General features: G+C 47.0%; 1 protein-coding gene across 2 annotated transcripts; it reads left to right on the forward strand.

Moving 5' to 3' along the window:
* Positions 1-394: 394 nt before the first annotated feature.
* LOC119705695 (hepatocyte nuclear factor 4-beta-like) lies at positions 395-26,055 on the forward strand. Of its 2 annotated transcripts, none has more exons than XM_038148426.1 (10): positions 395-1,033; positions 6,873-7,044; positions 8,922-9,016; positions 16,989-17,095; positions 18,104-18,259; positions 18,924-19,011; positions 19,959-20,111; positions 22,742-22,978; positions 23,700-23,813; positions 25,019-26,055. In XM_038148426.1, the coding sequence occupies exons 1-10, from the start codon at positions 919-921 to the stop codon at positions 25,153-25,155; spliced, it is 1,374 nt and encodes a 457-aa protein (XP_038004354.1). In that variant the 5' UTR covers positions 395-918; the 3' UTR covers positions 25,156-26,055. The 2 variants fall into 2 exon arrangements, with proteins under 2 accessions (XP_038004354.1, XP_038004357.1); XM_038148429.1 differs by having other exon boundaries at positions 396-1,033; positions 25,230-26,055.
* Positions 26,056-26,509: the final 454 nt, after the last annotated feature.

Genomic DNA, 26,509 nt, shown 5'->3' on the forward strand with positions numbered 1-26,509 from the left:
GAAAAACTGGAATTTAATTTCTGTAATACAGACCTTTCCCAGAAAAGCCAGGCGTGGGTCAGGGTGAAATGCAACACCACACATCTGGGAGGGAGTCTGCCCAGTCCTCCCAGCCTTTTCCATTTCCATCATTTGCCATGGTTTGAAACCTTCCACGATGACAACTCACCGGCAGAGCCCAGCTCTTCCCCAGAGGGAGCTCTGGGACACTGGGGCTGCCTGAAGTCGGGAGGAAGATACAGGTGAGAGGGATGGAGGGTGCTGGGTGGAAGTCACCTCCTCCACCTCGCCTCTGCTTTTGGAGCAGGGTGAGACCACGTGTACAGCGTGAATGAAGCCTCATTTTCCCCTTCCAGCTGCAACTCAAGGTGTGAGCACTGTGGTGTCTCACAGAAGTGACTCAGGTTCTCAGTGCTGACCTGCCTCAGTGGTCTTCATTCGTTGGGACATTGATTTATGGTCCTCACGAGCCTCAAGTGACACCGTGTGCTCTTCCCCCAAGGGCTGGTAGGCCAGCAAGGTGACAATTAGAGATTGGACATGACCGCTGCTCTGCCCTGGGAGAGTGACACATGTGTGTGACGGCCTCTCCTCAGCCCTTCTCAAAATGTTTGTGCAGGAGCAGCCATAAATGCTGCTGTATTGACCCGAAGATGCAATCCAAGGCGTTTGAGCCTAGGCCTTATCTACATCACCTTATCAGGAGCCAGAGAGCGAGATGCACCCCGGGAAGGGAGGGGACTGTGCCAGAGGGTTTGGCCTCGTCCCTTCTCTTCTGGCACGGGGAGGGACTGCGGGCAGAGCTGGGTAATGATTTGTCATCGCGAGGACCGGGGTGTCTCTCCCTGCAGAGGAAACCTTGGCCGTGATTGACAGTGGGGCTGTTTCTGCCACTTCCCTCGCTGTTGTCAAGTAATAATGAAGCTTTGTCAGTCCATCATGGACATGGATATGCCAGATTATGTCGACTCCTTGGACTCCTCTTACACCATGCTGGAATTCGACAACCTCCGCGTGCTCCCCAACAACACCGGTGAGATTTTTGTTCGTTTTCTCTTGAATAAACTGCGCTACTTTTGCTGTAAAGCTGGACACAGAGGAAAGGGCTGGTGGGAGGCATGGGGCAAAGGTGGAAGGGGTAATATTTAAGCAGCTGACCTGTCAACCTCTGTTGCATCTGTGGTGATGTTTGGGCTGAAACACGACCCCTTCGCTCGCTGTTTTGGGTTATTTTTTTCATTGGCGGGCTGAGCGCCATGCCCTGAAGAGCCCAGCAGGTTTTGCAGATGTTGGTGGAGGTCTTCGTGTCATTCTCTAGGTTTGTCCTGCTGTATTGCTTACGAGAGGAGTTATTACCAATATTTCTCGTTCAAATGTGTGTTTCTTTCCCGTCTACGCCTTCAGTTGATATTTAATCCTCGGGAAAATATGTCTTCCCAAACGGCATTTGTCCATGACCGTGTGCCCTGTTTAAGTTGGTCCTGGGAACTTGAATTGAGCAACAATATCCAAATCATTGCTAGCTTTGTATTCCTTTTCTGGCTACCAAGATGGTCCAGCAGTTTTTAGGGCACAAAGGACTTGGCTGGGAGGCGGGAGTGTTTATGCGCCGAGACTTCCGCTTGGTTCGCAGGAATAAAGCACTTTGTGTGGTATTTAATTTTTCTGTAGTCAAAAGTACTCTGACATAAAGTGAACTCCATCCTGTGAAATCAGCTGCTCGCTGTGTAAAAATAAAGGGCATTTTGGTCATCTTGCATGAAACCAATCGTGCAACTGAATGAGATTCCGGCGTTAGCGATCCCTTCGGGGAGTTTTGGCAGGCTTTTAATTTGTTAAGAAGCTTAGTGAAATTAAGATGGGATTTTCACATTTGCTCGTTAACTGGCTCATCAAAAGAAATCAGAGTTTCAGTAGGGATATTACCTACAATATAAAATTATTAGACTTGTTATTGTGGGGCCTGGAGGGAGGTCAGGAGACAAGTAAAGTTAAGAGGCCCAAAGGAAGCTGAATTTAAAATTGCCTTCTGTAAAGCTCCAAAGCCCCCAAATCAAGGATTTTCAATATATATAATTTTTGTAGGCTCCAGCTAGACTGGATTTAATTTTTACAGAAAGCTTCCCACCTCTCATCCTACTCCAGAAATGTCATTTAACACAGATGTTTCGCTTTGTCACTTCCCGTTGAACAACAAGATATTTTTCACTTTTTGAAGCAGCACAAATTTCCCCGAAATTCAATATAATTTTGTAAACGAACCACCAGAGCCTGTTTGGGCTCTCTGTTGATTCACGCAGCAGAACTGACAGGTTGAGTTTTTTTCTGAACTTTATCGAACTCGGTATTGTGTTATTTGTTTAGCTGTTAATGACTAACCAGCTCTCTCGGGAAGTAGCTGCTTTGAAATTAGCTTGTTTGTCTTGGGTAAGTGTCCTTTTCTACACTTTATAAAAATAACTTCAAAAAATACATGAAATGGCCATGCATGGAAATCTATTGCTGTCCAGCTGAGTTCAGGCCCCGGAGGTAATTCAAAGTCACTGTTTCCTTGTGGCTTCAGAAATATTTTAAAATTTCTTAGAATCAAGAAACAACCTCATTTTAGGTATGTTTTATAACTGTACTGGATTTTTTTAAGATTGCTTATATCTCTCTTAAGGTTCATCTGTATTTTCCCTACTAAACGATGACAGCTTTGCCCTCTATAAACATGAAAAGGAAAGGATGAAATATTTATTTTGGTGGACTCAGCGCAGTTTCTTACCTTCTGAACAATTCCAAAAGTGAAAATTGGAAGATTTTCAAATAAGGTCATGCTTTCTTGAAACCAACTCTTTCCTTCTTCAGAACATTATTTCATCAAAATTTTGAGTGGAATAATTTTGTGGAGCACTTCCTGTGCTTAGATGTTTCTTCTTCATGAAGCTGCTATCATTCTGAGATTTGCCCAGATATGTATTTTGGATTTTCCACCTTCAAGTAGCTCATAATTTGCCAAATATTTTAATCTTAACTCAAAATAAAGAATAGAACACTTTATGGGAGTGATATAAAAAAGGTTTAAATAGAAAGAATGGCAAAAGGAAAGGAGCAAAAATCACTGCTAATTCTTTCTTTCCTGTGTGAAATATGTGTTGTAACAGCAGAAATTTTCCCATTCTGTACAAATTTGTTTCCTTCACCCTGGCTGGCAGTGCAACCCATGTTCTCAGTTTTTATGTGTGGCTAATGGCCATTCCCTCACACTCTTGTCAGAGCTGTCTCATTTTGGTGAAGATGTGAAGCACTGCTGCAATGCAGCCCCAGTTCTTCACTGGAGACTTGGGGAGCACTTTCTGCCAGGGTGGGGCTCGTTGTCCTCAGCCCCACACTCCACACTGATCCTTGGGACCCCTGGCACGAGGTTGGTGAAATCTTTCCCAGCCCTGCAGGAGCCTGACCCAGTTCAGACCGTGCAAAAGCCACCAGAGATGTTCTGGCAGTGATTCACCATCCCTCGAGCTTCCAGTGCCTGGAACAGCACCTTCACCATCACTCCTCCAGGATTTGGGGTCACTAAATCACAGCTATGTTTTATATCTCAAAAAACTCCTCTATTTGCTAAAAGCTGATGTAGAAAGAGGCTGACCTGCACGTGGCCAGGGTTTAAACCCCCTCCTGCCCTACATTTGTGTGTATAGATTTCACAATGCTGGCTTTGGCACCGAGTTTGACTCTGTGTGTTCAAGCCCTAAACCCACACTGGTGATCTCTTCACATTCTAGCCCAGCACGTGTAATTTGGGGATTTGTTAACTGCAAATTACGTGCACCAAAACTTGGATTTCCTGGTAGATAAAAGCCACCCTGAAAAGTATTGCAAGACAATTCTCTTTTACAATGTGCGCCTAGAAGAGCTGTTGCCAGTAAAGGAACTGAAAGGAAAAGCAGTGCAGGAGTTGGGTATGATGAGAACATCAGTGTCATTTCTTATCACTATAAAAATGGCATTATCAACTCAGCGCTGGTCAGACAATGATTAACATACAGAGGCAGTAGGTACCAAAAAAAAATCTGTGTGCATTTCAGTTGTGAACTTGGCTGATCCCAAATCTGGGGAAGCCACTGGGGCGCTCTTCTCAGCCTGAGGGAGCTCCCAGTCTGCACATTGATTATATATAACTCAAAAAATGGTCAAAACTTCAGATATTTCTGCCAGGGAACCTTGGGGGCAGCCCCAGTGAGGGCTCTGGCCACAAGCAGAGCCTCAGCTCAGCCTGGGAGCCACACAAAGTCAGGGTGAGTTGTGGTCTCTTCCTGGAGAACAAAACCGAGTGCATCTCTGCAGTGGAGATTTGAAAGGCACCGTGGCCCAGCACAGGAGCTGTTCAGGTTATCTCCTTGTGTCAGGCAGGGATGGAGCACACGAAGCAGATTTCACAGGCAGGGGACTGTGCTGCCAGGGATCCTGGCCTTCCTCTGCCTTTCCTTGCAGAGATCAGTCCAGGAAAACACAAATATTGGGGAGGTTTAAAAGCTGTGTTAAAGAGTCTCCTGGTGCCTGTGATATCAGCTGTGCTTTGCTCTTCTCTGAGCTAATTCTCATTTGGAGCCCATCATTAGCTGGTGACAGGATTTTGTAATTAAAAATTGTGATCATAATTAATGTGTGCTCTGGATTAGGGCTTTCCTTTTTTTTTTGTTAAAATTTCTGTCCACATTCAGCCCATTCAGCTGACAAGGACACGTGGCTCTCTCCCAGGGCTTGAACTCCTAGCTGTGGAGCTGCCCTAACACAGAGCCACCCAGCTCACTGGTGATTTGCTTGTGCTTCCAAGGATACAAGTGAGGGCAAAATTTGGTTTGCTAATTTCCAAGGGCCTTCACACACAGGGTGCTGGTGGTTCCTCCTCCAGTAACACCTGGTTTAAGGCCAGATTATTAATTTCTTCCTTATATCCTTACGTCCTACTCACATAAAAGGAAACAAAGTCTTTTCTGGTGAGTAAGTACTTTCCAGCATCAGGAATATTTTGCAGTCTGGACCTGGCTGAAGGGTCTGTTGGAGACCTAAACTGTTTGACCTTGGCTTGATTCCTCTGAAGTCTAGAGAAAGCATGAGTGAAGAGGAAATTGGCTGCCTTATCTTTATTTCGGTTGTGCAAATTTTTAAAATGGAACCCAACACAGTGCATTTGTTTACGGTCATGTGCTCCTTCAAAAAAATGGATGGAACAACACATGCCCAAATGTTCTGCAGTTATCCTCAAAGGAATATTCTGTACTGTTCATTTAATACTGTAAGTTTTATATATATATATATATATATATATATATAAAGTTATATATATATATATAACTAACTTATTAAGTAATATAAAATCAAGATTAATTTAAAAAAAACAACTAAAATCAACCTAAATTGCCATCTCTGACATAGACAATGTTCCCAAAGGACCCAAGTGTCACTTCCTGACAAATGTCAGAGCTGGGAGAATCTTACACAGAATTTGGGAAGAGGCAAATCTCAATTCCTGTCATTATGACCTAGGAATGATTTTGGGGCTGTCATTCTTTCTTGTCATGTTGCTCCCATCTTGCTGTAACCCACTTATTAACTCCTCCATACACCAGAAGGTGAATATGGACCAAAACAGTTATCTTAGGAGGTGACAGGAAATCTGAACTTTGCATTAGAGAAATCTTGGCTAAAAATGTCTTAGCCTCAGCCTTAGCTAAGAAACTAAACTATCCAGTTTTTGAAAAACTAAAGCTTTGTTGGCTTTGCTTTTTTTCTTTTTTTCTTTTTTTTTTTTTTTTTGGAAGGGGGTTGATTACAATTTTTGTTGCACAGCAAATACTTTCATTATAAATTTTTTAATGTGTATTCACACACAAAAGTAACCTTCTCTCACTCTCTCTCTGTATATATTCTGTGTGTGGATTATCCAGAGCTGTTTTTATGCATTATGGATTAGAAAACTCTCTCTAGGCAGATCAAGTGGCAATTCCTCCCCTCTGAGTAGTTTTCTCTAAGAAACTGCTGAGCTGAGCTTTCCCCATCACTGTCGGGAGGATATCCCATCCCAGAGATGAGTCAGGGTGTGCCTTGTCCCAGGGACTTTTCTGAGGTCACTGGAGCACAAGATGGGCTCCCCTGGAGCACAAAATGCTCCCAGAGGTGTGATAAATTCATAAAATCATCCTGCAGCGAGTGCCCGGCTCTGCAAACAGACGGGGAGATACAAACACTGTCAGCTGCCCTGGACATGACAGAGGACATTCATATGACCTAATCTTGGGTCCCTAATTTAGAAATCTGGTCTTCCTGCACACCTCTGTTGATTTCTAGTGGAAAGCAGTGAGCCTCTTCAGAGAGAATTTCAGAGGAGGGACCAGACTTTTAGAACTAAAGTGATCCCTGTGGGAGCTGCTGTCTCTGCCTTCCAGCTGCAGAGCAGCTCTCAAGAGCATTCTTTTATCTTCAGCACCTCTGTCATGGGCATGAAGCAGTTCATCCTTCCTGCCTCTGCTGTTTCTTCTCTGCATTCTATTTATTCAAGTTAATGAGCTTTTTTTTCCATTTTCTTCTGTGGAGACCAGCTTTGAACCATCTTCTCCAGGCAACTCATTGAGGAGGTGGCTCCCCATCCGTCAAAAACATAAAACTCACATGCAAGTGAGGTTTCTTTATATCTCTCCAGGAAAGCAGCAGTAATTGATAAATTCTCAGGAGCAGTTTGGGCTATGCAGTTTGAAATCTCTCTGACCACTCAAGTGAAGAAAAACACCAACGCCAGGAGCAAAGGAGCTGATCTTGGGAACAGCATGACCATAAGTTCAGGGGTTTCCATCGCAGGGAGCTCTAACTGTCCCCGTTCTCTCCCGCAGAGGCCATCGCGGCCGAGTCAGCAAACACCAACCTGCTCCCCAACGGGGTCAGCTCCCTGTGCTCCATCTGTGGGGACCGAGCCACTGGCAAGCACTACGGGGCCTCCAGCTGTGATGGCTGCAAAGGCTTCTTCAGGAGGAGCGTCCGCAAGAACCACGTCTACTCCTGCAGGTACCGAATCTTGGCAATTAACAAACGCGGTTTGCGGATGTGGGAATTATTCGGGGTGGGGGTTAGGGGATTGTATCTCAAATGCCAAGCTGCCACGCTGTGAGGGCCAGCAGTAGGACTGCAGTTTGGTTTACAAGGAGTAAACTTAGTCCTGTCTCTAAGCTCAGTCCTATCTCATTTGGACTCTGAGACCTCCTGTGGCACCGAGCGATGCATTGAGTGAATTCGCCGTCACTGCTTTCCCCACGGGGTAAACTGAGGGAAAATCATAGACCTGAGAATCACAGAATGAGCTAGGTTGGAAAAGATCTTTGAGATCCTCCAGTCCAACCTAAAACCTGAGGTTTGACTGATGTGTAAAATACATAAATACAGACACTGAGGGTGGAGTGACGCCACGACCTCGTCACAGCCCAGCAAGGGGGAGCCAAGGTGGCAAAGGACCAAAGCTCCAGAGACTTCATCTCTCTTGCTTTTCCTGGTGAAGAGCAACAGGCATCCAAGAATCTGTCACCTCCAAAGCCCTCTCACAGCTTCTCCATTCTTGTTTTGAAATACAATAAATTACGTACACTGACTTATCAGTGATGATTTTATGAATATTCTGAGAATTATGTGTGGAGCAGATATGATTCACATCCACTTTGGCACACAGGTATACATTTGAGAGAGGTTTTTTTGCCAGGAGGAGGCTATAAATTATAAAGCTGCTATCTTGACCTTAGAAAAAATTATATTTATTTCAGCACAGGAGAAAGTGGAAAGAAATCCCCAACCTCAATACACTTAAGCCCTTCATCTCTAGTTAAAACCTGGAAGTTTTCTTTCTGTTCCAAAGCTTTTCCTCCTCTAAGGGCATTCCAAATTTTTCCAATGTGAGTCACCCTACTTGTTCAAAATGTTCCTGGTGCCCTTATCACTCCAGGACACACCAGTCATGGAAGACACCTGAGGTGACAGCAGTGTCCACCTGCACAGCACCCATCCCATGAACTGTGGGATTCCTGCAGGAGGAGATGAGCTCTGTAATGGTTTCTTTGAAATTCCAGCTGTCGGTCTCCTGGGAGCAGAGTTGTTGCCTCTCCCCAGGAATCCATGAATCTCTGTGATATTTGGCAGCTCAGGGAAGATCCGCAGCATTGAAGCCAAGCCTGTGTGCAAGCCCTTATTTGGTGAGCTCAGCCCAGCTCAGAGCTCTGCTTATGGCAGACGTGAATTCCTCTGAAAGTCTTTGGGCTTTTGTACCTTTGGCTTTTTGCCAGTCTGGGAAAGCGCCTCAGCTTTTACAGCCTGATGGTCCCGGGGCAACCCACGTCATCTCCTCTCTGCATGGAAGGGTCCCCTTCCATTGTTTCACCCTCCATGTGGAGAGCTGCCAAGGCTGTGTGGGCCACCCCTGGAACAGCACAAGGGTTCCTAAATCCCCATGGAAAGGAGGAGGAATTAGGAGGCCACGGGCCTCAGAACAAGGCCGCACACCCAAAGGGCTTGTGGCCCTTAACGCATTTTATTCTACGCAAATCGTAGAATAGTTAACAAGTGAAATCAGACTAACCCCAATGCCAAACACCCAAAAACTGTCTGGAAGTGGGAGATGGAGCTCCTACAAAAGTACAACTTGAGTCGCAGTCATGTTTTCATGGCCAAAACCATCCCAGTCCCTGCAGGGTGGGTGGTCTGCAGCTCCCAGCTGGCAGGAGCAGCGATGGGGAAGAGGAGAAGCTGGGCCAAGCCAACATTGATTCCGTCCATTTCTGGCAAACCTTTGACTCTTCTCTAGGATCATGCAGTGTGGAGAGGGGCTGTATTTGGGGCTGTATTTGGGGCTGCTCAGGGTGAGGGGGTGGCTCAACGTTGTGTTTCCCATCTCCTCCCAGGTTCAACCGACAGTGTGTGATAGACAAAGACAAGAGGAACCAGTGCAGGTACTGCAGGCTGAAGAAATGCTTCAGAGCTGGCATGAAGAAAGAAGGTGGGTGCAAAGAGACATTTCCGGCCTTCCTGTTGCTGTCTTAGGCCCTGTTCCACTGCAGAGCATGGTGGGGAACAGCAGCAGCACTTGGCTGGAGAGATGGTGATTGTGTGTCACAGAGTGATATTTTCTGTTGCAGCTGTTTGCCATTTTATCTCAATTTCAATGAGAGCCTGGTGACATTATTCACCCATCCTGTGAGGCTGGTCTTTTAGTCTGGGAAAGGGATAGGCTTCCTCAGGGCTTATTTGGTCCCTAAGTGCTTTACAATGGCAATTTTCTCTCTCCATACCCACTGGTGTGACTCCTAATCCCACCTGTGCCAATCTCAGCGAGGATCCACCACCTCCAATCCCATAAATGCCATCAGTTTGCTGCCTCAGGTGGTGTGGTTGGCTCAGCTGATGCTCACGTAGCTTCATGCAAGGGCAAGGTACAGCCTGAGCACAGAGCCTGAAGGAGTGGGAGCCTCTCCTCGGTGGCACAGGGCACACGGGCAGAGCTCCAGGAGCTGGGTGACTCATGTGTCCCCCACAGCTGACTCATGTACCCCAGCTGGGGACATGACTCAGAGCGAAACCCTTTGGTTGTGCTGCTGGTGACAGGGTGACAGTGGAGCCACCACCAGCACCAGCACCGAAGGGCCAATCCCATACTGGCCAACGCCTTTTGTTGCACTTCCCATCATCTGTGCTGAGGAGGAGCAGAGTTGTAGGTTTGGGTGCCAGTGACCAGCAGGATGTGCCCTTTCTAAAGGAAATACTGTCATAGTGCCTAATGCTCTGCAAGAAAAAAAACCCTTTCTGTCAACCTGGGGAAGTCTGGGATCTACCACAGCACTTCTGGTCCCTGCCTGTCCAGTTCTGCACGTTGGGAGAGCATGGATGATCCTGTTTTATTGTGATTTTCCTTGTCCACTGAGTGCCTGACAAACTGGGGGCCCAACAGACCCAAGGTGCAGGTTGTTGGGTGATGGTTTCACGCTTTCCACCCTTTGTGCTGTTTCACACTCTTCGCCCTTCATTTGTGCTGTTTCCCAACCCACAGCTAAAAGATGAGGGAGATAGAAAGGAGCTTGAAAGTTTCTTTCCATGTCACCAAGTTCACCCAAGGGGTGGAATTGTGGCCCCACTGAACCCAAGGGGAAATTTGCTGTCGATTTCTGGTAATTCATAAGATTTTACTGGCGATTAAATGGTCATTCCCAAGTTCTGACCATATGTTTCCCTGGAGAAGAAGGGTGTTTTGAAACCTGGCATAAATCATGGATGAAGCAAAAATGCCGACTGGTTTAATTTAGGAGAAATGGAGTAAATACAGCAAATGGAAAAACAAATAGTGCTGAAATTAATAAAGACAAAATTGAAGCTGATTTGGTCAGTTCTAGACGGGATCAAGCCAACTGCCAATGCAGCAAACTGCGCTGCTTGGAAAGGCTGAAATCTCGTTATCAGATCTATTCTTTGAGCTGAAGCATGATTTTTATTGGTTTTTATGGTAAAAGTTATAAAACCTTGGCTCATGCCTCCATCACTGAGTGCAGCTTGATGGGAGATGACTCATTTCAAGTTCCACATCGTCACATTCCTTGAAACTATTTTTTTATGAGCGCAGTCAGGTTGTGCGCTCGGAAAATGCTCCTGTGTTTGGCAAGGAAGATTTTAAAGCACCTTGAGCAACCGCTGCGCAGAAATTAGCTTAGCTGACCAGAGCTCTATCCCCAGCACATGTGCAGGACTGGGAAAGAAAACTTCTTGCACAACTGTGTGCTCAAAAAGAACACAGCTATTTGCTTTTGGGTGGTTCTAGATTAATATTCAACAGCGTTGCGAAGCGTTAGGGAGAAGGAGAAGCCATGTCTTGGATGGGGCACTACTGGAGCGTCCAAATATTTGTACAAAATCTTTTGGAGTGCGCCGGAGTTGGGAGGTGGCAGAGGTGACATCCACACTCCGTGCTCTGTGTCCCAGCACTGGCGCAACCCTCTTTCCCTGGCACATTCCTTTAGGGCCAGCCCTCATAACGGCAGTCAGAGTTTCCAGGGTGTGGCAATAGCATTGTTTATCCACGGCACAGGGGAAGGAGCTGGAAACGATCCCTTTCCCAGGCTGGCTGGGACAATACACCTGGGGTGGGGTCAGCGGGGCTGTGTCAGCCTCGCCGTGCCCCACTGACCCACTGCTCAGTGTCTGTGTGCTCGGCCTCGGAGAACTTGCTGTTCCCTGGCAAAACTAACTGATAAACGGGAATTTTGGATCCAGAGGGATTGTTTTTTGTTTTTTTCCCCCTAATCTTCGTGTGTTGTAAGATGTGATGTGACACGTTTGGATGTTTCTTTTTCTCTGGGTTTTTTTTTTTTTGGGGGGGGGGGGGGGGGGGGGGGGGGGGTTTGGTTTTGTTTTGTTTTGTTTTGTTTTTCCCTTCTGGAAACTTTTCCAGTGGATAAGGAATTACAAGGAACTGTGAGACCTGGTAGAGGGGAAATTTTTCCCTGAAGAAAAAAGCATATAATACAAATACTTGAGCTATGTGGTGACCAGATCTGCCTGGTGCTGCAGGATTTAAACTGTGTCAGGGAGTTTAGGTTGAATATTAGGAAAAGATTCTTCCCCCAGAGGGTGATGGGGCACTGAACAGGCTCCCCAGGGAATGGTTCAGAAAATTACCTGTTGATCTTTAGATTGCTTTGTTTGTACAGCCTGAATTCAATCCCGCTTTCAGGAGGGACCAAGACTGCCCCTCCACAAGAGGCTTGTGAGTCGAGATGGGATCCAGGTTCCATCAGCACTAATGAGAGCAGGGAAGGGACAACCCTTGAGTCTTGTGGAAAGCCCAGTTCCCAGATTTCCTAGAAAATAGTTCACTCAGAACTATCCCGGCTGCATTTTTGGTATCAATAATTCACTTTAGTAACAACCGTTAAAGTGAGGATGAGGAGAGAGGGAAAGCCTTGCCTGAACAAAAAAACCCTCTAATGTCCTAAATGCCTCTGCAGTCAGGATCTGAGATTTTTACAGGGGATTCACTCCTTTATTCTTGCGTTGGGGTTAAGGCTGGGGTTGTGCCAGTCTGGATGTTTTGGGGATTTTTTGCTGCTCCCCCTGAGTTCCTCTGTTGGCTCAGAAGGTTTGATTTCTGTTGTCTTGCACAATGCCACCAGACAAGTTTTTGGTCGCTGCAGCATCAGTGGCTGAGTAGAACACCAGGTACTCAAACACCCAAAGAAAACAGCGGGATTCTATTTTTAGCTTCTCCCTGAGATCATGTTGAACCTGGAATAACTCAGCAGGGTGTGATTTCTCAAGTGAGCCAGGTCATCTCCTCACATGGAGCTGAGTGCCTGAAAGCCTGGGAGCCTTTTGAAAGGCCAGCGCTGCACTGTCAGGATTCAGCTTGCTGGAGGGGGAAAAAAAAAGAGGGGTTAATATTTAACCTCTCATTCCCTTCAAAGTAATTTATGAATGTGAATGAACTTCTTTAGTTTTATGCAGAAGTAAAAAGAGTTGTTGTATCACTTGCTGCTGCGACAGTAAGGAGGAGGGAGTGTTTGAGGGAGGGTTTGAGGCTTTTCTTTATTATTATGAAATTGGGCAGATTTATAGGACAGTTTCATTACTGCTTCACAGGGCCTCTATCTTGTTTCATACCTTTTGTTTGCACATTTCTTTTGCCAGCTTTCAGAATGCTGGGACTGCAGTTTATTGCAAAGAAGGATGGAAAAGATAAAGGATCTTCTCTACCTTCAGTAGTCATAAATCAGCCCACAAGCCCATGAAAGGATTAAATGCACATGTACCATTGGGATTTATTTGCAAATAAAACACACCACGCCTACAAAATCCGAGGTAGCTCAGGAGAAAAAGATTATTTGTGGATATAAATTAATCAGGCAGCAGGAGGAGTAAATCTGTCAGTGAAGACAGGAACACTGTGAGTGCTGGTGAGTGCACCACGCAGGGACTGCCCTCCTCCTGCTCCCTCTGTGCCATTTATCACCACATTTCCAACCCCACCAGCAGTAACTGAGGCTGCTTTTAGTGGGATAATGATGGAAACGGTAATTCCCAAAGTGGAACCTGTGCATTGGCTGTGGAAAGTTACTGGTTTGCTGCTTCCCCAGCCAGTGCCTGTGCCCCCATTTACTGGACTCCCTGGAGGTTCCTCATCCCAGGCTCTGGCCCCGCGTGGCAAGGCAGTGAGGACAAATAGTTTGGGAAGCAGGGGCTTGTTGCAATCCCACAAATTGCAATCCCTGTTTGCCCAGAGCTCCAGGCAGAGCGTCCAGCCTTGCTCTGAGTGACAGAACCCTTCCGAGGGCTCCCCTGCGTCACAGGGAGGATTTGTTTGTGTTCCCATCCTCTTCCCACAGCCAGGACATGCTGTAGCCAGGGACAAGTCCCTGGAGGGAGACACAAGCATCATTCTGCCCTCTCTCCCATTTCCCCGTGGGAAAGCCCAGCTTGGGGCCAGGCTGTCCCTGGCCAGCACCATCCTGGGGACTCACGAGGATCTAAGGTTTCTGCAGGAGATTCACTCTTTTATTCTTGCGTTGGGGTTAAGGCTGGGGTTGTGCCAGTCTGGATGTTTTGGGGATTTTCTGGCTGTTCCCCTGAGCTCCTCTGTTGGCTCAGAAGGTTTGGTTTCTGTTGTCTTGCACAATGCCACCAGACAGGTTTTTGGTCGCTGCAGCATCAGTGGCTGAGTAGAACACCAGGTACTCAAACACCCAAAGAAAACAGCGGGATTCTATTTTCAGCGTCCCCTTTGAGAGATGGGGATGCTTAGATGTCCCTTCTTGCAGGGCTGGGTGCCTCTTTGTGCTGTTTTCTGGCTTTGGGAATGTGCAGAGAAGGGAAAAAAAAACCCAGGGAGCAAAGATTTTGCCAGGCACTTCTGGAAATAGCAGCTCCTGGGAGACAGAGGGAATCCAGCGCTGGGATTTTAGTCCTTTCTGCAGGTTTGTTGAGTTTTACTGACAGCAAAGCCAAGATCACACCTGAGCCCAGCACCCCCGGGGCCAGCACGTCCCTGGAGCACTCCCACTGCCTCACCAAGAGTGACCTGCCCCTTCCCTTTCACAAACACAATAAATACAGCAATATAACCACTGCACAGTGAGAGATTAATTTTTGTGGCAGGTGAAACATTAACTCCCCTTTGTATCTAATTCCATCACATCTTGGGTGCTTTCAGCGATAACACCCAAATCACCTTGAGAAAGTCACTCTGTACCATCCACTTGCACTGGAAGATTGAGCTTATCAGAGCATGAGGGAAGCACTGAAATATGTGCCATAAAAAGACCAGGGGGGATAAAACAGGCTGAGGCTTCTTAAAGGAGTCTGTCGTGGGGGCCAGGTCTGCCTGGCACTGGGGGATTTGCATCAAATCAGATGTGTAACTCGACTGGAAAGGCAAAACCTGTCCCTTTTCTTGTAAGCAGGCAGAGAGACCCACCCTGAGAGCATGTGGGGGAGCATCTGAAACAAATCCAGGTGTAGAAGCTTGTTTGGGGATTTTACAAAATAGCCAGTGATGACACCGATGGGGTGAGGCTTGTTTCTCCTGAGATGCTGCCACTGACCTCTCTGGTGGTCCAGTAAAACCCATGAAGTGTCAAGATTGTGGCTCCCATAACCACCTTCACCTTCAGGCTCACCCTTCCCTCAAGCACAGAGCAGCTTCTGCTGCTGTCTGAGGAGGGTTAGCAGAGCCTCCCAAAAGCTGTGCTGCTTTTTCTCTAAATTGATGACAAATTGCCTCTCCGTGGTGTCCCCAGCCTGAAAATGCTCCAGGGATGTGTTTGTGTGTGGCACCTTTCAGAAATGGACGCAGCCCCTCGCAGGCAAGGCTGGCTCTGGGGTACGGAGTCAGATCCCCACAGGCTGATCCCGACCGACAGCAAGGCTGAGCCCCAGATCTTGGGAAATGAACCCTGCGCTCCTGTTGATAAGGGGAGGCATTGATTTTTGTCACTGGGGCTTGTTTTCTGCCCTTTTGCTTCGTTGGCCCCTCATCAGGGGCTGGTTAGGAAAACAGAGCAGTGGTTGGACATGAGCTGGCAGGGAAAAACACCTTCCCTCAGATTGTGAAAAGCAGTGCCCACGTTCTTCCTCTGTATGGATTCCCAGGAATGAGTCCCAGTGCTCTAAAACAAGGCAAGGACTCAAAAGAATGATGGCAAAATAACTCTGCTGATGCTGCAGAAAGGGAAAAAGAAATTGCTGGTAAAATCTTCTCCAGTGGCCACTTTTGAGGCAAACCCAGAGTGTTCTGCACCCAAGGGGTTAAAGCACAGAGTGGGTCGTGCTTTGGCGGCTCTGTTTGAGTCATTTTACCCCAAATAAAGCAAAAGGAGTCTGGGATTGCTGCATGAAGGAGGAGGGATGTGCTGCCCTGTCACCACATGCTGAATCTTCCTGCTCCCTCTGCTTCAGGGCCATGGCAAGTGCCTTTCTGAGCTGTTTGCAGCCAAGATCTGTGAGCTGCCAGGAAAACACTGAGTGTGCTCAGGCTCCTTCCCCCAGCCCCGAGCTGCTGGACAGAGGCAACAGGGCTTGGGGGAGAAACCAGCACTGAAACCAGCTTGGGTTACATTGAAATTCTCTTTTTTTTTTTTTCTCTCTGCTGCTGGTTCACTTGATGGCTGCAGTGGAGGTGAGTCAGCTCTCAGAGGCTGCTGCAAAAATAAGCTGCTGAAGTGCAATCCATGCCTTCTGTTCCCTGTGCGGGGCTGATGGAGCATGAGGGTTGTGGCTCATCCTTCAGGGGGAAGGATGGTTTAAAGGGTGGAATGGGCCTCAAAAGTCAGTGTTTTTTTCCCAATTCACTGTGGCATGTCCAGCAGAGGCTCTGGGCTGACCTTCCCTCCGCTGTGGTCCCTGCAGTGTGTGGTCCAAGGTCTGTGGTGTTGCTGTTTCAGGACTCTGAGCTGGTTTCCAGCAGGGACTTGCAGCAGCAGGGCTGGTGACAAACCCTGCCTTGGTGCTGTCTTCACGTGTCACTGCTGTTGGGGTTCCAGGCTGGCTGAAACCAGCTGTGTGATGGGCAGCACTGAGGGAGTGGTTTTAAGGGGGGTTTAAACTTCCTTTTCTTTGAGCTTCCTTCGTGCAGTGACTCTTTCTGTGTCTCGGGAATGGTGATGTCCCCTGGGGTCACCACCTCAGGGGCAGGGGACGCTCCAAGGCTGCTCTGAGGTGGCATCAGGGGATGCTTTCACAGCCCTGCTATGAGGTGAGGGGCAGCCCCAGGAGCACCCTGCTGTACCAGGAGCTCAGCACAGGAGCCCTCCGTGCAGCCATGGCACAAAGGGTCCCAAAGGGTCCCAAAGGGTCCCAAAGGCCAGGGCTCCAGCACTGCCAGGTAGAGAGAGGTGACACCAAACCCCCAACTTCCCCCTGAGCTGCATCAAATCCAGTAGGACCAGCAGACACCCCATGGGTGTTGCTCTGACCCCCAAATGGCCTCATCTCCCTCTTGTGCTTGGTCTTCTCCCTCTGAAGTGGCTTTTTTCCCCTCCCCAGAGCCTGTTTATCCCAAATCCAACCACAGAGGAGGGTCTTGCAGGAGCAAAGCCCCATCCACTCCTGTTTAGGGACCACAAGGAGCAGCAGACACTGCTTGGGGGGGATTTCTCACTGGCACAAGCACTGGGATTTTCTCACTGGCACAACCTTTGGGATTGTCTCACTGGCACAATCATTGAGAGTGTCTCACCGACAAAAGCACTGGGATTTTCTCACACAACCATTGGGATTTTCTGCCACAACCATTGGGAGTTTCTCACTGCCACAACCATTGGGATTTTCTCACTGGCACAATCTTTGGGATTTTCTCACTGCCACAATCTTTGGGATTTTCTCACTGCCACAACCATTGGGAGTTTCTCACTGCCACAAGCACTGGGATTTTCTCACTGGCACAGCCATTGGGAGTTTCTCAGTGACACAAGCCCCTCCCTGTCTCCTTTCAGCCGTGCAGAACGAGCGGGACAGGATCAGCATCCGCAGGAGCAGCTATGAGGACAATGGCTCTCTCTCCATCAACATCCTCACTCAGGCTGAGGCCATGGCACAGCAGGTAGGACATGTGGGGACAGCCCCTCCAAAAGGGTCCATGGCTCTCAGCAATCCCACCCCACTACACCAACCAGGGTTTTTTCTGCTCTTGGATGGCTCCTGCACAAACCCACAGGGAAGAAAATGCAAATTATCCAAAAGCAGACAGGAAAAAAAATCCATTATCAAGGCCATATATCCAGCAGGGAGCAGATGCTCCTTTGGTGGGAGATAGAAATCTGAAATTCCAAGGGCTGAGGGATGCTGCAGAGCCCAGGTTCCCTCTTCCCCCAGCCTAAATTGTTGCTGCATCCCTAAAATCTCACTGCATTCACACAGAATTTTATCCTTCCTTGCTGCACTCTGTCCTGCTCTGAACATAATATTGCAGTCGTGGTTGATTGTATCTTTCCACATAACTTCTTTATGAGGGCAGAAAAATAATGTGAGTAAATCCGCTGGGCTTCAGCTGACGCCGATTGCTTTTTTATTTCATGCCCCACCATTAATTTCACCCTGAGCGTCCTTTGAATTCTTATGCAAGTACCCTTTTTCCACTGAAACACACGGTCCAGGTGTTGCACATTACATGCAGCAATGAGCCCACTTCCTTTCCAAAAAAAATCATTCTTTTTAACCCTCTCCCTGCCACGCAGCCCTGCAGAGATCAAAAAGGCAGTTTTGCATCCCTGACAGCAGCTTGGGGGAGAAAAGCTGGATGCATTTCACGCATTTGGCTGGCAGGAGGGGTTGGTGGGAAGCTGAGACACGGTGCTGCTGGCTGCTGCTAGGGATGGGAATGTTGATTTTGTCCTGGAGAGCGGGGAAGGAGGCTGAGGAGGGCTGGGAGTGTGTTGGGACTGAGCACCACCTCGTGGAAGCTGCTCCATGGGCTGGGAGTCGGACACAGCTGAGCGCAAAGTGCCCAACCACAACGAGAACATCTCCTCAGGGATGAGTCCTTGCTGTGGAGGGTGATAAAACAGCTTTGTACTGGCGCAAACACAGCCAAAACTGGTTTCTCTTTCAGTATTTATCCCTGAGCCCCGTGCACAGCACAGACATTGCCATGAAGAAGATTGCCACCATCAACGACGTGTGTGAATCCATGAAACAGCAGCTCCTGGTGCTGGTGGAGTGGGCAAAATACATCCCAGCCTTTTGTGAGCTCCCCCTCGATGACCAGGTGAAACCCCATGGCCCTTCCTGGTAAACCCAGCGCCTTTGAAAGGAATTCCCAGCTGGAACTCTCACGGGAGAATCTGGCATTAATGCACAGATCACCCTGCGCAGAGCTACAAACAACAGCAGAGAAAGAGGGACCAGTTAAAATAACGTCACTAGCCAAAGTCCCTCAAAATATAGATTTGCTCAGTCCAACCTGCAAAAGATCCAGTCAAGAATTCTGATTTTGTCAGGCTGCTGCAGTTCTGAATTACAAGGCAGTTCTGATTTTGCCTTTACTGGTACCTAATAATTGAATATAGAATCTGATCATTTCCCAAGAACTCAAATTGATCAGCAGTTCTGAATTACAGGGAAGTTCTGATTTTGCCTTTACTGGTACCTAATAATTGAATATAGAATCTGATCATTTCCCAAGAACTCAAATTACTGGAGCCTCTCTTCGCTCTTTTAGTTAAAAACAGCTTCTCATTCAGTTTGCCACGGATGTAGCACTTCTCAAAGTGAACACACACTGATATCTTCTAGCCCTGAGCAGAACTTTATCTGTAGATCTGCCAGACCTAAGCAAACACCAAATGGGGCTTAATTAAACAGCAACAGCTCAGCACTCCATCCTCTGCTTTTCCAATAAATCTTATTTCTGCCTCCTGTGCCACCTCCAGGTTGCTTTGCTCAGAGCCCACGCAGGGGAACATCTGCTCCTCGGGGTAGCCAAGAGGTCCATACCATACACTGACTTCCTGCTGCTGGGTAAAGTAGTGAAACACACTCCTGCTTTTATCATTCACCCCTCCCAAGGCATTCCCAAGCATCCTGCATCCCTGAGACCCCCCTCTGCACTGCTGGGCTGGGTTGCACATCTGGGTGGAGACGCAGTGCTGGAGTAGAAAGGAGCCAGTAAATTCACTGGGATTTTTTTTAAACTGTTCCCTCGCTGCTTTGAAATTGTGGATGAGAAAGCCTCAGGATTTAAATGGCATCTCAAACTGGGTTGTCTTGGTTTTGTACCTGAAACTGCCAAGCCCTAAGCAATGAGGTATTTGAGGTATATATGTGTGTGTGTATATATATATATATATATATATATATATATATATATATATATGAGGTATTTGAAGTGTGTGTATATATATATATATATATGAGGTATTTGAGGTGTATATATATATTTTGTATATATGTATATACTTGAAAACTTAGCAGAAATATCTATTATAAATTACAGTGCAAATAGGTGTTTTCTTTTCTAGGAAAAGGAAAATTATTTATTTTTCAATGTATTTATTATTTATTATTTTATAGGAAAACAGGCGTTTTCCACCACAGGTGGGGTTGTTCTCAGAAAAAAGAGAATACTGACCCTAAAAGCTTCACATTAAAGAAAAGAGAGAGGGATAAAAAGAAAACCAAAAATAAAGATGCAGCACTGCTTACAAACAGATGCTCGATGTAACACAGGGCAAGGCAGAGCAGAACACAGAGCAAGCTGTGTGTGCAGTGTGGGTGCAGCTGAGATGATAAATGAGGACCAGGGGATGAGATCTGGGCCTTGCTTCTCTCTCGTGGATGAGATTATAAAGCTTCAGACTGGAAATTACTGCAAATGGCACTGGGACTATCAGGACACCCTCCTTAGGGAACTGCTGGATGAGACCAGAGCTAGACCCAAAACCTGATGGGGAATTTCTCATTCCTAGGGAATGATTTCATCATCCCGATGCACTGCCCAGAGCTGGAAATCGCTCGTGTGGCCACCAGAATCTTGGACGAGCTGGTGAAGCCCCTGCGGGACATCCAGATCGATGACAACGAGTACGCCTGCCTGAAAGCCATCATCTTCTTTGACCCAGGTGAGGTTCCCTCTGGCCGCCAGGCACGGGGCTTGCACAGCACCTGGGGGCTCTCCAAAATCCAGGAAAACCCCTTGGAAGCAGCTCTTCATCTCAGCCTGCCCGTGCTGTCATGAGCAGTACTCAGTAGTGCGGTTTTACGGCAGAAGTGACCAGTTCATGAGTGTGAGCTCCAGCCAGGCTGATGTGCAAGGCTCTGCAGGCCCTGGAGGAGTCTGGCTGCTGCAGGGGCTTGGCTTTGGGAAAGCCCATCAGCCTGAAATGCAGGAGATGATCATTAAGGACGTACATGCCTGTATTAATTATGCATAAGCAAAGAGAGGCAAACAAGCGGCAATGTGGAGCGTCCATAAGAGTCCAGAGAGCACCTTCAGAAACCACAGAGAGCTGGGCAGCTCAGAGTGCCCAGAAACATCAGGGATCTGCTAATGGGTCTTGCTGGAAGCCAGCAGCAGCCCAGGGCAGGGCTGATCCACAGGATGGAGAACAGGGAAATAGAGAGAAAAACCAGTTGGTTTTGAAGCTTTGCTGTGTTTATTCCAGAAGCACAGGGGGCTCTGCCTCGGCCCAGGTTCCAGGGGGTATCTCGCTGGAGCTCAGGGAGGAGATGGGAGAATATTCCCAAGTCCAGACAATGCCCTTTTGTCTTTTAGCAAGGAGAAACCAGAGTGTCACCCATTTATTATTGGGTTTTTTTCTGTATTCACTGATTCAAAATCAAGATGCAGGAGTTTCAGGAACATCATGAACTTTGGCTCACCAAAGCCTGCTGTGAACAGAGGAGGGGTGCTTTCATCAAATTGATTTTGACAAATTACCTTCTCAGCTGATCAGTGTGCAGTTTTAGATCAATGTGACAATGAGGTGCTGAGGTTTCAGCTGGAAGGAGGGAGTGTGAAGTGAAGTTCATCCATGCTAACGAGCAGGAATGTCCTCAGAGCTCCGTGCTGAAACACACAATCATTTGTTAACCACTTTATCTAATCTCTTGGCACTGCACTCCCAAAAATGTGGTGCCTGTGGATTCTTTGCAGACAGTGAAGGAAATGGTGCAGTGATCCAGAAATCTCAGGTTTAGATAGCAGCAGAGGCAGGAGTGGGAGGCTGTAAATGCCAGCACTTCACCCGACCCAGGGACAAATTTATTTGCTTAAGCAAAGCTGGACCTGTGGTCCTTGAAAAAAAGGATTGACCCAGGTCAAAGACAGGAGAGCAAGACAAGAACCTGATGCTGCAGCGAGTGTAATCACAACATACAGACACTAAAACTCCCTGCATTTAGTGCTGGCAGTTGTGACTCAAAGTTTTCAGGGGAAAATTCCAGGCTGTTTCCTTGGAAGGATAAATATTTTAACTTCTAAATTTTTCCCCTTCGCTAATGGCAGTAGGCAGCCACATCCATGAGAAGCAAGCTCCTATTTTCTTACAGTTTCCCTTCAAAGTCTCCTCCAATTACTGTTTCTCCTCCAATTGCTGTTTTCCCTCAGTTCCCCTCATTATTTCCCTGTTCCATGCGAGATGTGAAGCAATGGCAGCCCAGCCTGCCAGGTGATCTTGGAGACTCTCTCAGAGCATCGCTGCCATCTCACCCTTTTCCCTGCGCACAGCCTGCCTGTGAGAAACGACACTCACTTCCAAAAATTTAGCAAGGTTTACTAAAACCTTATCAAAAATACAACAGAAGACAGATAGACTTTTCTCTATTGAATTGAATAGAGGGAATATTATGGCACCGGGAGCAGAGGATCTTTCCCACCGTGTGCTCACCCACGCAATGAAGGTTTCACCTTTTAACCCTTTAGCCCCTCCAAAAGTTCTGTCCATCCAATCCTTCTTCTCTGTCCAGTGATGGAGATCACTTCCTTAAATCCTGATTGGAGGTCAGCTGTTGCCATGGTAAGGAGCCATCCCTTCCAAACGTCCCAACCCCAGGGCACCCCTGATAGCAATGTTAGTGTTCAGGAACACGTAGTCACGGAATGATTATATGCAGGTGCTTTATTGAAGAGCTGTGGTTTGGTACAAACCCAAATATGACTCCAACATGGGTTCAGGATGAACATGTTTTTATATTCTATCATTATATAACTTTCATATTAATTATTAAACTTATATTATATATAAGTTTATATATAAGTTTATATATATTATATATATAAACTATTGTATACATTGATTTCATCCAAGCATGGGCTTCCCATGGTCCCCCTCAAACTTCTAACATAGTTTTCTCATGATTCTTCTTACAATTAAACGATGATTATATTTAATTACTAAACAATCATCACATCTAACAATTATATCATTTATCATATACTGGTTACGCAGGTACAATTTCACATGATCTGGCAAACACAAGGCCTAACATTTCTCAAGGTCTGTTTTTAACATTTTCTCAGGGCCCACTAAGTCTGGCTTTTTTCCTAACTCCCCGGATTTTCTATGCTTTTAAAACCTTTTACTATCAACAACACAAGGTGGGTAAAACATAGCTCTAAACCTACAAAACTTCTAACATATGTAGAGGATATTTTCCTTTTTAACTGTGAGTCAATCATCGCAGTACTCATCCACCCCACTGCCCGACAGGCACAGATTAACACAATGAACTCCATTTCCCCCTCTCCCAGACTGCAAAGGCCTGAGCGAGCCGGGCAAGGTGAAGAACATGCGCTTCCAGGTGCAGGTGAACCTGGAGGATTACATCAACGACCGCCAGTACGACTCGCGGGGCCGCTTCAGCGACATCCTGCTGCTGCTGCCGCCGCTGCAGAGCATCACCTGGCAGATGATCGAGCAGGTGCAGTTCGTCAAGCTCTTCGGCGTGGCCAGGATCGACAGCTTGCTGCAGGAGATGCTGCTGGGAGGTAGGAATGTGGAGTTTCCTGAGGTCGTTGGGAGGAAGTGGTTGAATCTGGCTGCATGTTCTTAAAGGGTTAATTTGTTATGATATGGCATTATATTATATTATGATTATATTATATTATATTACATTGTACTACTGGATCCCTGGAAGTGCCCAAGGCCAGGCTGGATGGGGTCTGGAGGAAGCTGAGACAGTGGATGGCATCCCTGCCCATGGCATGGGGTTGAAATGAGATGAGCTCTAAGATCCCTTCCAACCAAAACCATTTGATGAATTGTAGCTTGAAGGATCCTTCTCACTCCAGTCCAATCCCAGAGCCACTCTTTCCAGCCTGGCTCTGGAAATCTGGTGAGATTCACAGCAAAGGATCCCCTCTGTGGTGTGGGACTCAGATTAGGCCTCCAACATAACTGAGGCTGTTTAAGGAACACGACACATCTTTAGTTAGAAAATTTCTAACTTTATGGGAAACCCAGATAAGAGCAGCACTTGGGGCACAGCCCAGGCAGACAGAGCAGCTGGAAAGCAGCTGAAAGCCCAGACATCCCAGGGGGCTGCTCCTGCACTGCCAGAGGCTGAGAGCAGGGGAAGGAAGCAAAGATGAGCCATTAACCTTCACCCACAGAGGTCTTTCCACATCCTCTGGATGAAAAAGGTTTAGCCCAGAGCATCTTGTCAGGAACTACGCAAGGAATGATGTCTCTTCCCAATCCCACTGGCAGGAACCTCTGCTGATCTCCAGTACCAGTCAGCACCTCCCAACCTCAACCTGGAACCACTGCCAGGACATGTCCTGCAAAGCAACATGACCTCTGTGATCCACGCTGCTCCAGACCGTATGTCCCCTTTTTTGTTATTTACAGCCTATTTTTACATTATTTACAGCCCATTTTTATATTATCTACAGTAATTTTTGCATCATTAGTGTCAGCATAGCCAAGGAAGTGGGCAGCAGACACAGCTCAGGAAAAAAATAAAAATTATTTATTTAAAATTTTATTTATTAAAAAAAGTTTATTTATTTAAAGTTTATTTATTTATTTAAATTTTTATTTATTAAAAAGTTTATTTATTTTAAAAGTTTGTTTACTTATTAAAAAGATTATTTATTTTAAAAGTTTAATTATTTATTTTTAAAAGTTTATTTATTTATTTTAAAAATCATTTAAGTTCCTTAAGTTTATTGGAGCAAATGTAAGTTTAGTTAAGTTCTTTAAGTTTATTTATGTGTGTTTAAGTGTTACACTGGAATCAGAGCTCACAGCCCCTCTGGCTGAGTCCTTTCCATGATTCCAAAGAGAAGTTAGGATGGTAACATGACCCAGGGGGGGTTTGAGATGTTACTGAAACAACACAAGGCTGAAAAAGGGGGCTAGAAATCAAGACTGAGTGTTTCTATGGATTTGGCAGCTCTGGGAAATGCCACAATAGAGGACAGATGGTTCTTTATGGCTGGAGTTCCCTGTGGCAGCTGCCAAACAACAGGACCTGAATGCAAGCCCATCTTCAATCACCCTGGGCACTGCTGGGCTGTGGGTCGAGGCATTTATCCCCTGTAGGACCAGGCTGCTGAAAAAGGAAAGTAGAACAGGAGGTGGAATTTAACATTCACAGTGTCCTGTACTCACAGTCTCCCTCCCTCTGCCAGTTACAATCATTTACCTCCTGTAGTGTATTTTGCTGTTTCTCAGCTGTGTAAATGTTGGCATCATGTACTTTAAGTGGCTTTTATTTAGCTTTTAAGCCCCTTTCCAGCAAAGGAGATTAGGGAAATGCTGTGCTCTGTAGATGAGGTGCAGTGGGGCTGCAGGCTCGTCTCTGACAAAGAGATGAGGGATTGAAAAGCACCTGGGGGCATTCCCCAAGAGCCAAACACTGAGAAGAACTGGTCCATGCCTGCCCTGTGCCTCCTCACAAACCAGGAAAGAAGGACGTGCCAGGATCCCCCAAGCTCCTGCTGTTGGGTTTGTAGGAAGTTTTGCTGATTTCTCTTGAGCAGCATCCAAGTCCACGTTAATTCTGTTTCTCTTCTCTCCCACAGCATCTCCTGAGACATCCCTTCCATCTCCCTCTGCCAGCACAGCCAGTGAAGACTATAAACTAGGCTCTAGCGCAGGGCCCAGCTCCATAGTGCAGCTGCTGCCTCAGCCAGTGATGCCCAAGCAGGAGATTTTATAGGGAGAGGAGGAAGGAGGAGCTGGGAGCGCTGTGGGATCCGTGCTGACAGTGAACCAGGCCCTTTCTCTTTGCAGAGGCCAAGCACAGCTCGCCCCTGCCCGGAGCTGCTCCCGCCCTTCCCCGCCCGTGAGCCCAGGGACAGGCAGAGCCTGCAGAGGAGCCTCGCCACGGAATTCCCACCATGGCACCCCCACGGCACAAGGATTGGGGCTGGTGCCCTCCTCAGCAGGGCCGGGACTGGCAGCTCTTTGGGTTCTCAGTGTTTGTGACCATTGCTCGTGACCCTGTCTCCATCAATCCCAGGGCCTTGCACAGCTCCTGGGAACCCTTTGTGCACACAGCCTGAATTGGGATCAAAAGGTCTATTCCCAGCACAAATTAATTAATTGCACTCCCATTTCTCCTGTTGAGCTTTAGGAAAAATATCATCTCAATCTTTTCAAGGCCAAGGCCTTATTCCACCCAGGGGGGCCTTGTCCCAATAGGGCAGCCAACCCTTAATGCTGTCCAGTTCTTTTTTATGAACAGAAATGCCAACATTTTGCTATTTTCCACAATTTCCAGTATATCCAGAGTCCATTTGTGAGCCAGTGGATGGACACTACCTTGTGAGGAGATCTAACACCAGACAGCAGCAACGATCTCTGCCTCTCACCGTGGCTGCTGCTCTGGTAAACCCCAAATCAAGGCTGACTTATCCCCAACCCAGCTTGTTATCTCCTGCAAACATTTTTGGAAAAAGAAGCGCCCCAAAATACCTTTTCCCAGTACAGAGATGTGATTTTTCTGTAGTTTTGTGTTTCTTTCTAATGTCTGCAATGTGGCCGTAAATTAGCCAAGAAAAGGAACAGGCAAGCCTGTGAGCCACTTTACACAAAAAGTGTAAAAACAAGGTGTAAAATTTAAACAAAAATTTAAACAAGGTGTAAAATTAAAACAAGGTGTAAAATTTAATCAGCAGTTAAACAATACATTAAATAAGCCCAATGGTGACTACACAGTCTCAAGAGTTCCCAAAGTGCTGTCGTTGTGCTATGGAGTTGATTGGAATGAATGGGACCTTACTAAAAAGCAAATTATCAGATTTCCACAAAACCCAAGCTCATTTGTGCACCGACCTCTACCAGCGAGCCACTGAGGGATCAGGAGCGGCCGTCCTGAGCCCTGGGACACGATGGAGAATTCCTGGTTCCCACCCTCTGCACAAATTCCCCAGCCACCCCTCCCTGCTGCTGGCAAAGCCGAGCTGCTGGAGCCCAGAGGGGCTTTGGGGAGCACCTGGAGCTGCTCAGCTGGAGCAAACACAATCCCAGCCACTGAAAGGGAACTTGGGGAGAGCATCAGAGCTTCCAGC

This window comes from Motacilla alba, chromosome 11 (assembly GCF_015832195.1).
Source record: "Motacilla alba alba isolate MOTALB_02 chromosome 11, Motacilla_alba_V1.0_pri, whole genome shotgun sequence".
NCBI classification, from domain to species: Eukaryota; Metazoa; Chordata; class Aves; order Passeriformes; family Motacillidae; genus Motacilla; species Motacilla alba.

Coding starts and splice junctions, on each gene's coding strand:
- LOC119705695 (XM_038148426.1), top strand. CDS start 919: ATGAAGCTTTGTCAGTCCATCATGGACATGGATATGCCAGATTATGTC. Junction 19,012..19,958: donor CACTGACTTCCTGCTGCTGG/GTAAAGTAGTGA, acceptor TCTCATTCCTAG/GGAATGATTTCATCATCCCG. Junction 20,112..22,741: donor CATCATCTTCTTTGACCCAG/GTGAGGTTCCCT, acceptor CCCCTCTCCCAG/ACTGCAAAGGCCTGAGCGAG.